At 52.0% G+C, this 11,019-nt stretch overlaps 1 protein-coding gene across 1 annotated transcript in view; it reads right to left on the bottom strand.

Moving 5' to 3' along the window:
• The window catches only part of LOC107106960 (branched-chain-amino-acid aminotransferase, mitochondrial-like), a 28,047-nt gene that overhangs the window by 3,043 nt on the left and 13,985 nt on the right, over window positions 1-11,019 (bottom strand). The window contains exons 2-10 of the mRNA XM_015407177.1: window positions 9,752-9,826; window positions 7,431-7,631; window positions 5,710-5,820; window positions 5,149-5,268; window positions 2,421-2,584; window positions 2,167-2,309; window positions 1,820-1,905; window positions 1,273-1,413; window positions 1,101-1,175 (exon numbers count right to left, since the gene is read on the bottom strand). Of these exons, the coding sequence (XP_015262663.1) occupies window positions 1,101-1,175; window positions 1,273-1,413; window positions 1,820-1,905; window positions 2,167-2,309; window positions 2,421-2,584; window positions 5,149-5,268; window positions 5,710-5,820; window positions 7,431-7,631; window positions 9,752-9,826 (1,116 nt within the window). The remainder of the gene's footprint in view (window positions 1-1,100; window positions 1,176-1,272; window positions 1,414-1,819; window positions 1,906-2,166; window positions 2,310-2,420; window positions 2,585-5,148; window positions 5,269-5,709; window positions 5,821-7,430; window positions 7,632-9,751; window positions 9,827-11,019) is intronic.

Here is an 11,019-nt window from a genome sequence, read left to right as displayed (position 1 = left end):
CATGCGGACTTTTGTTGGCAGGGTGATGTCTCTACTTTTTATCATGCTGTTCATTTATTCCAGGCTAAATCAAAGTACAAAAACTCAGTCTGCAAGTGGGGAATAGGAAATACAAATGACTGTTTGGGGCTCTGCTGCCCTCTGGTGGCCAAAAAGGAAACCCACAGACCTCAGCGGCTCCCATGGCCAAACCGCACCTGTTCCGAAACTTAAGGTAAAGGTAAAAGGTTCCCTTGCTTGAAAGCCATCTGAGTCCGACTCTAGGGTTGCGGTGCTCATCTCCGTTTCAAAGCCGAAGAGCCAGCGCTGTCCGAAGACGTTTCCGTGGTCATGTGGCCGGCATGACCAAACACCAAGGCGCACGGAACGCTGTTCCCTTCCCACCGAAGTGGTCTCTATTTATCTACTTGCAGTTTCTGGCTTTCGAACTGCTAGGTTGGCAGGAGCTGGAACTAGAGACGGGAGCTCACTCCGTCATGTGGCAACTCGGGTCTCGAACTACTGAACTACTGACCTTCCACAGCCTGCAGTTCAGTGTCTTAACCACTTGAGCCACCACAGCTCTTAACTTAACAGGGCCACAAAAACAGTCCTGTAGCCAGGGTTTTTTAAGTCAGGGGGCATTTAAATTCCTTAGGGGGGCACTGGCTAATCGAATTAAAAATAATTTAATTCAGTTTCTGGAGGAAACAGGAGAGGTGCTTTCTGGCTCCACATGGCCACCATAGCTGGTGCTTCATGCCAGACAGCTGTGCAGAAATACTCGGCTCCTTCCCCGCACCTGCTCTTGCTGGGGGCCCTTGGCTGGATGGGAAGTTGGGGGGCCTTGCCAGTAAGTCAGGGGGCCTAGCCCCGAGGTGCCCCACTGTCGCTACGGGCCTGCGCAAAAAGCAGGCATGGCCGGGGGGGGGGGGAATTAAAGGCATGGTACTGGGAATGCTTTAGATCTCCCCTCCCCATTGATCCGCCCCAAGGCTGCTTTTGAGACCCCAGCAGGGAAGAAGAGAATGCCTAAGTACCAACCTTCCCCTCGCCATAAGGGCTAAACCCACCCTGAGAGGAAGCCCTTAAAATCCACTTCTCGCCCCTGTCAGATTTACCTGAATATCTGTCAGCTCCTTCAGAAACCGTTTAGCAATCTCCGGACCGTTCTCCATCGTGGGGATGTGGTAATGCTGAGGGGTGGACAGAGAAACACACTGTGGGTTGGAAAAGGATGGGGCATTTGGGGCAAAACCAACAGGCCAGAATCGGGTCCGGGTGACCACTCACTTTGCCCTGGTACAAGATCTTGTTCACGGGACACACGACGCACGCCGTGCCTGAGCCAAACACCTCCTTCACCCTGTTCTCCTCCAGGCCTCTGATGAGGTCGGTCATCGTGATCACCTTCTCTGAGACCTTGAATTCCCCCTGAGCAGAAAGAGATCCAAGGGTGAGGAAATGTCTTGGTGACTAAGAGAGGTAGGAAACCAAGTTAACTGCACGGGTGGCCAAATATCTGGTGGCGCTTATAGCACAGCATATTTAAAGAGCTACCTGCCTGGTTTGTTTTATCTGATCATGTGCTCCTGTTCCTGACAGTGGTTGAAAGAATAGTGAATTGTTTAGATGGGATTCAAGCACTTGAAAATCCCACTGGGGGGTCACGCCAACCCCCCCCCCTTAAATTTTTTAAAGACAGTAATATTAACATGTTTCCTCTGTGTATGGCTCCATTTTGTGGCCATGCCCACCACCTGATGTCAGAATTCCAAAGGTGCCTACAGGCTAAAAAAAAAAGGCCGGGGACCCCTGCTTCAATCCCCTCAAGGCTTACCCACTTGCGTGCGAGATCCAGAAGGCTCTGCCGGACCACGCCAGGCAAGATGATCCCATTCAGCGGAGGGGTGACCAGCTCCAGAGCTGGAAGAAAGAATGGCCGTTACACGCCAGTGGCAACGGGCCCATCCCGTGATTCTAGGGGCGTGCGGAAAGAGCACGGCGTTTGGGTGCAGATTTAACAGTCCCGAGAACTCCAGCTTCCGTCGTAAGTTTTTTTTGATGGACGCTTCGACTTGTTTTGATTTTTAAAAATATATTCCCGCAATACATTTTCTAGCCTCAAAGCGCCTGGACCCAATAACATTTCCCGGGGGCGGGGGGGGGCGGGGGGGCGCCTCTCACCTCCCTGCTGATCCTTCCAGAACATGAAGATGTTCATAGTCCCCACTTCGGTCAGCTGGTGGTCGTCCCCATAAAGCCACAAGACCTGCTGGCAGCCCTTTTTGACGGCCTCGCTCTGCACGTGAATGGTGGGACCGTAGTTGCTAAAGGTGACCAGAGTACAGGACAGATATCAGTCAGGTGCTCATCACCCCTAAGGAGCAGAGACAACCCTCGATGGGCCGGCAGGAGGAGGGGGTCAGATTCTTACTCACCCGCCCAACTTGCAGTCCCCAACGCCGCCCATCCAGGCCCGGACAAAGTGGGGATCCGCCAGGAGAGAGACGGGGTTGAAGCTGCCGGTGGCGAAATACGGGCCCACGGGCCCCAGGATCACAAACAACAAGGCATAGGTCGACTTGGCCACCCCCAAGGAGGGCTGCAGAGGGAGAAGAGTGTCATAGGAAATCAAACCACGCTGGAACCAAAGGCACTGTCCTTGGAGGAAGAACGAGGAAGGTGGACACAGGAAGCAGGTTTCACCTTGAGGGGCCCTGCCCAATGGTCCCTCTAAGCTGTGGAGTCTTGTGAGCAAAGATTCTACTTTGTGAGCTGCCGGCATTCAAGTGGTGAGCGAGCCACTGGGCTGCGGCATAAATCAGTTTGCTCTGGAGCCCTCCTTCCTGAGCTGAGACAAAAAACTGTGAGCCAGAGGCTAAAAAACGGTGAGCTAGCTCACACTAACGCAGCTCAGAGGGAACACTGGCTCATGTCTCTCCCACCATATGTCCCTGTGCGGCAACTTCGGCCTGCAGGCAGCCGTCTGTTTACTATTCCACCAGTTAGGGTGGCCCATCTAGCATCGACCACTGCTGGACCTCCTGATGGCACTGGTATTTCTGGCCACTGTGTGATACAGAGTGTTGGACTGGATGGGCCTTTGGCCTGATCCAACATTGGCCTCTCTTATGTTCTTATGTTCTTACGACCAGAGCCCGGCCTTTCCCAGTGTGCCTCTGGCTCTGTGGACTGGGCTCCCTGAGGAGGCAAGGGGCCTCCCCCCGGAGACCTTCAGGAGCACCGCACGAGGCCTGCCTGTTTGCCAGGGGTCTGCAGGGCAAGGGTCCTTTAACGGCTCATGTCTCTCCCACCATATGTCCCTGTGCGGCAACTTCGGCCCGCAGGCAGCCGTCTGTTTACTATTCCACCAGTTAGGGTGGCCCATCTAGCATCGACCAGAGCCCGGCCTTTCCCAGTGTGCCTCTGGCTCTGTGGATTGGGCTCTCTGAGGAGGCAAGGGGCCTCCGCCCAGGAGACCTTCAGGAGCACCGCGAGGCCGGCCAGTGTGCCAGGGGGTCTGCAGGGCAAGGGTCCTTTAACGAGGGGAGGCAGAAGGAGTTGGGATCAGCGACTTTATTTTTGGCTTCCACTGAAAATGCCGAGAGCGGTTCTCGTCGGCTGCCCTGAACCATGAGGAAAGACAGGGTCTAAATGTTTTAATAAATAACATTATAAACGGGGTCTTTCCAAGAAGCAAGACAGGGGAGGGAAGCCACAGGAAGAGAGTTTTCTTTTTTTGGGGGGGGAAAACAACATCACCTACATTTATGATTTCCAGATCTTAAAATGTGGCTTTGCGCATGAGGGAGAGCAAGATATTGCAGAAGGCAAAGGACCAGATAGACAGGACACACAGGAGTGGTTTTCTGGAAAAGAGGTACTATAAGGCAGTATTTGGGTGGGAGACCATCCAAGGATGGTTCAGGGTCCCTACACCGTGGCAGGCAAGGGCCAAACCACCTCTGGACATCTCTTGCCTTGAAAACCCTACGGGGGGTCGCCATGAGTCAGCTGCGACTGGAGGGTCCTTCCTACCGCCCAGGAGGAACGAATGAGAGAGGCCAGCACACAGAGGGCTGCTTGGCCAAAAGCCACAGTATTTTATCAATACAGTACTTGATCAAGATGGCAGCGCGCATAGACGCAGCGGCTTTGTGCGCTCTCTTTCGGTGTCTTGTATGGCTGTTTTTGTTTGAGTTACAGTTGTGAATGGTGTGTGAGTGTATATGAACATTGTTGTAGATCACCAAAATGATTGCATCTTTAATTTCAATATAGTATATTGAATATAGACAATATAGACAATAAAGTATATTCTATTCTATTCTATTAAAAAGCGTCTTTGTGGTTCACAGCTCTTCCCCCACACCCCGAAAATAACATGCCCCAAAAGGTCTAGTAGGGAATTTTAATCCTGAGAGGAGTGGATTCGAGTAACCAAAGGCCTCAGGGGCAAAGGCTGAATCCCAAACCGTGGGGACAGGTTTCAATGGTGAGGCAAAACAGAAACACCAAGACCACGATATATAAGCAACGCAGCACCTCATAATCCACAAAAAGGCCTGGGGGGAGAGAAGTGTTTTTGCTGAATGCCTAAATCTCAAGCATCCTGATGTAGGACACGTAGAAAGAGTAATCCACTGTCAGAGTCCCTGAATAGGCAAAGCTTGGCCCCTTGTGCTCAGCAGCTGAGGGTGCAGAAACACGCGACAGAGCCCCTCTCTGTGATCTTAACTTCTTAGATGGCCTTCCCCACTGCAGATTTCAGCCTCACAACAACCCTGGGAGGTAGGTCAGGCTATGACATGGTCCCAGTCAGTGTTCCCTCTAAACTGAGTTCGTGTGAGCCAGCTCACAGTTTTTCAGCCTCCAGCTCACACATTTTTGTCTTAGCTCAGGAAGGATGGCTCCAGAGCATACTAATTTATGCAGCAGCCAAATCGCTCGCTCACGACTTTAATGCCACCAGCTCACAAAGTGGAATTGTTGCTCACAAGACTCCACATCTTAGAGGGAGCATTGGTCCCAGTCCACCCAGAGAGCTTTGGGGCTGAGGAAGAATCAGAACCTGGGCTCTCCCGTGTTCTGGTCCAGGGCCTGTGCCACACTGGCTACTGGAACGGTCGGCAGCCCATCAGAGCGGAAGTCTGCGGGAGTACCCACCTCAGTGCCGATGAAGGTGGGGCGGATGTAGAGGCTGGCGGAGTCCGAGTGGGGGACCCAGTCCCGGTCCACGTGGATGAGCTGCCGGATGCATTCGAGTAACTCGGCCTTATCAAAGGGCTGTTGGGAGAGAGGGACAGAGGCCCGGAGGGATCAGTGGTGCTCCTCGGGACACCAAAGGCCTCAACGCCAGCATTCAACACACTCCCCTCCCCAAAAAACCCCAGAGAGACAGCCTCCCCGGCTATCTCTCCATTCCATCAAAAGCTCTCCCCTATCCCAGGGAACCCTGGGGGCCTGGCTCCCGGACACAAAGGCCCCGCTTCTTCACAATCCTTTCTCCCCCCAGGACTCTCTCACCCTCCCCTCTCCCTGCAGGAATCAGTGCAATCCGCTCGGACCTTGCACAGAGAAAAGGGACCCGTCAGAATGCCGCACGCAGTGTCTCTGAGCATGACATGCCCAAGACCCTCTTGGGGGGTGGCAGATTTAAGCCCAAGGAAGCGGCAGCTTGGTCATCAGGCAAGAGGGAGGCGAGAGGAGGTGATGGGTAATACTCACAGGCAGGCAGGCGCGGAGAGCGGTACGTAACATGCGTTCCATGTTCAGCATGGGACGGAAAAGACGGACGTGCTCGTCCGGGCCCCGGAAAGCCTTCATTCCCTCAAAGAGCTACATGGAGGGGGGAGGGGGATAGTTTAGACCAGGACCTCAACGGAAGGCGCCCAGGCAGATCAGGGCAAAGATCTATCTGATCCGCCAGCCTCTTTCCCAACGTCACTAACCAGGTGACTCTGGGAAGCCTACAAGCCAGGCAGGAAAGAAACAGCCCTTCTCTGCAATTGCCCCCAGAAGCTAGTATTCGGAGGTACACTGCTTCTGAAACTGGAGGTTCTCTTTAGCGACCATGGCTTAAAGGCGCATCTACGTCTTCTACCAAGTTGAGAGGCAACTGCTGCAGGAATGGGAAGCGGGGACTATTTTGTTTAAGTCGTTTGAAAAAGAATAATTCTTGAAAACTGCATCCATTTCTTTGCATAGATCCCATTTCTTTGCCTACGGGAGGGGGCGGGGAGACATCTACCCTGAAGAGGTTCTTGTGGTCCCTGCATGCATCTGGGTCATACTGCAGACTGATCTCTCTTTAGCGACCATGGCTTAAAGGCGCATCTACGTCTTCTACCAAGTTGAGAGGCAACTGCTGCAGGAATGGGAAACGGGGACTATTTTGTTTAAGTCATTTGAAAAAGAATAATTCTTAAAAACTGCATCCATTTCTTTGCATAGATTCCATTTCTTTGCCTACGGGAGGGGGCGGGGAGACATCTACCCTGAAGAGGTTCTTGTGGTCCCTGCATGCATCTGGGTCATACTGCAGACTGATCGGTTTGCAAAGGCCATTGAAATAGCGCCTGAAGTCTCGCGAGACTTCGGCAACCATTTTGCTTTGCCTTCCGAACCAGACAGTTGTGCCGTAGGAGGATCCCTCAGCCCAGAACTGGCAGCCAGGGGGGACAGCCAGCACTCAGCTATGGGCGGTGGTCAGTCCCTGTAAGTCAATGGGAACTGCAGGCCTCCATATATATTTGGTTGCTGTGGCAACCCAAAACGGCATCCAGTGTCTCATGAACTCATCCTGGGAGACTTCCTGGGCCATTCTAGTTGCCATAGCAACCCAACAGACACCCCCCCCCAACTATGGCAAGGAGGGACAGAAGGGGGAATGGGGAGAGGAGGAAGGGGAACGGAAGAAGGGGGGGGGGATGGAAGAAGTTTCTGCATACCATTGTGAGCCCCCGTTTTGAGCCACACTAAATATGTCACATATTGAGTTCATAATCTGTTAAAATAGTATTGTACATCACAATATAATTGACTGAGATTACAAACTGTAATGAAATACATCCAGTTCTAATAGGGCTGCACTTCCTGGAACTCTACAGTAAAACCATAGAGGTTTCCAGGGATTCCTAGAGCTACCACCACTGCTTCCATGTTTTTCCTGGATGTGACATCATCACGCTTGCAATGGGGCACCCCCTTGTCCCTGCCAGTTGCCATGGCTGGCAGCCCTGAATTTTAAGCAGACCCAGACTCTCCTGGGCCTTTCCTTGCAAGAAAGGTGCTTCAACCCCTTGATCATTTTGGTGGCTTCTTCCTCCACCTTTCTTCCTCGGGATCAGCCGCTCACGGACATTCCCACAATTGCAGAGACGTATTCCCTCCAGCAGCCTAAGCCCGTTTCACCCAGCATTCCTTTACTTGTTCCACGAAGCCGTTACCTGTACTGAGTAGTGCAGGGCTGAAGAGGCCGGGTGCAGAGAGATGCTTTGGAAGGGCTTGATATGAGGCTTGCTCCAACTCTTTTCCTGCGTCCATTCCACTGTGAGCATGTGATCGGTGAAATGTTTGCCGAAGACCAGCTTCCCGGGGTCCGGCTTGGGCTTTGGGTGGCTGCTCAACTCGATCTGGAGATCAGAGGCCTAGGAAACAACAAGGCACCTATCAGACCCCGCTCTGTCTATCGGAAAACTGGATGCATTCCACTATTACCAGAAGACTTTCAGTGGCTTTCATTTCCAGTCATAAGCCAAAGTACTGATTTTTTCCTAGTTCAAAGAAATAAGGTAGGTGAGATATAAATATTTTCAATAAAAAACATAAAGTCTAAGCTGCTTTGGATCGGTGCACCGGAAGGACCGTCTGCTCCCATAAAGGGCCTTCTCACATTCTGAGATCATCAAACCCACGGAACTTCCAGAGGTCTTCAGAAGTCCTATTCTCAGGCTTCCCAGGTACTTACCGGGATTTGACAGACGTCTTCACTGGACCATTCCCACGGGGACAACAGACGCGCCGCACCATGCCGTCGCCAGGAAGTGACGCCGGGCGACGCTCTGGCAATGGGGCTGGAAACTCGATGGTACCATCGAGTTTCCAGCCCCATTGCCAGAGAGTCGCCCGGCGTCACTTCCTGGCGACGGCATGGTGCGGCGCGTCTGTTGTCCCCGTGGGAATGGTCCAGTGAAGACGTCTGTCAAATCCCGGTAAGTACCTGGGAAGCCTGAGAATAGGACTTCTGAAGACCTCTGTGTGTGCTATGTGTTGCCAAGTTGCTGCTGGCTTATGGCGATCCCATGAATCAATGTCCTCCAAAACGTCCTGCAGCCATGCGCAGGTCTTGCAAACAAGGCTTCCTTGATTGAGTCAATACCCCTCAGGCTGGGTCTTCCTCTTTTCCTGCCTGCCTTCAACTTTTCCTAGCGTTATTGTCTTTTCCAGTGACTCTTGTCTTCTCGTGATATAACCAAAGTTATAGCCTCCGTTTACTCATTTTAGCTTCTAAGAAGAGTTCAGGCTTGGTTTGACCGAGAACCCACTTATTGCCTGGCCTGCACACCTCCTGAACAACCAGGCCAAAGGCAACCCAACCACCATGTTGCACGGCTTGGAAAGTGTTCCGTGTTTTGATGGTTTCAGGTGGACTCCAGACCCAAATGTTCTGTCAAGCCCCCACAGTACATGGCTGTATGAATCACAAAGTGATGCTAAGTCAGAGACCACTGGCCCACCTACCTTGCTATGGGCTGCTCTGACTGGAAGTCATTCTCCAAAGGGCCCTGGCAGTCAAAGACCTCTTCCAAGCCCCACCAAGGTCCTTTAACTGGAGATGGCAGGGACTGAAATTTGGGCCTTCTGAAAGCCAAAAAGGTTTGTCTGGTGGGCATGCGAAAGACAGTCTTTTGGGTGGCAGCTCCACAATCATGGAACAACCTCACCAGGGGGATGTGCCCGGTTCCCTTACTGTCGATCTTCAGGAGGCAGTCGAAGACAGTTTTATTTAGGACTGCATTGAATGATTTCGTTTTTGGGTGATTTCCCACAAGCGCTGCTCCGCGCGCACTCTTTTCTTTGGCCCGATGGTACGTGTCAATTTCACACAAGCTGCTGCGTGGCCGCATTTTACCCCGCAGCTTCGTGCGTCTACTCAATCCTGTTTTTTGAGGATTGAGTAGATGCGGGGGAAATCGCACGAAGCTGCGGGGCAAAATGCGGCCGCGCAGCAGCTTGCGTGAAATTGACACGTAGCATCGGGGCAGAAGGGAGGAGTGAGCGCGGAGCATCGCTTGTGGGAAATCACCCTTTGTTTCTTGGCAGTCCTCATTGGAGTTTTTAGATTATGACTTTGTACGGATTTTTTTAATCGTTGTTGTTTTTATTCCATTTTTATAATGTTTTTACATTGTAGGATGCCTTGAGTTCCACAGTGGAGAAAGGCGGCTAATACATGCTTTAAATAAATAAAAATAAACTGGGTTTTGCCACTTACCCACATAACCCCCCCCCTGCCCTTTCAAAAGCCTAGAATTCACAAATCAAAGCCATACACCTAATATATCACAAACACGAGGCAGCGCTGATCTTCCAATTCAGTTGTATCACATTTACGTAGCGTTTCAACTGTCCCTTCGTGAATTGGCCATCCACAAGGACCAGAAACTTTGGTTTTTGCCTTTCCTAACAGTCAGAATCCCTACTGCTCATGTTTCATCATTAAGCAACATCTTCGCTTTGATCACAGAATCGGTCTGCAAATTCTTACCTTGAATGAAGTGCTTAGAAATCTCTGGGGCCCAAGGAGCGAAATCGCAGCGGTGCATGCCCTTCCTTTCAAAACCTGAGACGGCAACAAAGGGAAAGGATAAGAAAAGAAACTCTTGTCGCTATGAAAGGAAAGGAATTCTTTGCTTCTGGCATTCAAAATGGTGACTGTTGAGGTCCCACCCACATTCGGGCAAAGGCTTCTGGATCATGTGTCTTCCAATCATACCCTGGAACCCATTCTTAAAATCTTCTTCTTGTTGTTGTTCAGTCGCACAGTCGAGTCTGACTCTTCGCAACCTCATGGACCACATCTTAAAATCTGCTGCCCCATTAATCAGCGGCAATCTTTTCAATCAATCAAAAAGTAATTGTTATATTATAACCTTTCCACTGTGGAACCCCTGAGACAGTGGACGGAGGGGCCTCAAAGTCGCTCATCTGCTGAGGACAATCAGACCAGCTTCGCTTCCGCAGCTTAAGGCACCACAGTCCTTCCAACTGTCCCTCAGGAATCAATCAGTTTCACTGATACAGTGTCCTTTTCTTAATTTTAATGTGGAACTGAGAAACAGCCTGCCTAGTAACCAGATCTGGGACTAGGGTTGCCAAGTCGAAATGTCTCCTTATCGGGGGACTGCCGCACCTGAAAGTGACGTGATCACGCTGGGGGAGGGGCCACAACCATCCGAGGGAAAACCATAGAGTTTTCCCTTGGATGACCGTGGCCCCGCCCCCAGCGTGGTCACATCACTTCCGGGTGACGTGCATGTCGGGGTGAGGTTCCCCCCGGGGCCCAATCCGCCCCCCAGGGGGACTTGGGAAGCCTATCTGGGACGTTTCTAGAAACTGGACTGATGGTCCTGACTTCTTTGAAAGGGCCACACAAAGCAGATCCTTAACATTCATTTTAAAAGGCATCCTGTTCTGTCTGAAATCATATTAAAAATACACTATTAGAGTTATGTACAACCTCACTCCCTGGTAGGGCTACCAAATTCCCCCGGGGGGCGGAATTCCCCCCGGTTTCGAGCCCCGATTCCCGCTCCCGCGGAATCGGGGCCCGGGGGAAACCCCACCCCCGCGTCCGTGTCACCCGGAAGTGACGTCGGACGCTGGGGGCGGAGCCACGCCATTTGAGGGGAAAACTCTTTGTTTTCCCCTCAAATGCGTGTCACCCGGAAGTGACGTCGGACGCTGGGGGCGGAGCCACGCCATTTGAGGGGAAAACAAAGAGTCTTCCCCTCAAATGGCGTGGCTCCACCCCCA

The sequence above is a fragment of the Gekko japonicus genome, unplaced genomic scaffold (assembly GCF_001447785.1).
Source record: "Gekko japonicus isolate JY-2015 unplaced genomic scaffold, Gekko_japonicus_V1.1 scaffold4415, whole genome shotgun sequence".
NCBI classification, from domain to species: Eukaryota; Metazoa; Chordata; class Lepidosauria; order Squamata; family Gekkonidae; genus Gekko; species Gekko japonicus.
This window is presented reverse-complemented; position numbering and strand designations above follow the sequence as displayed.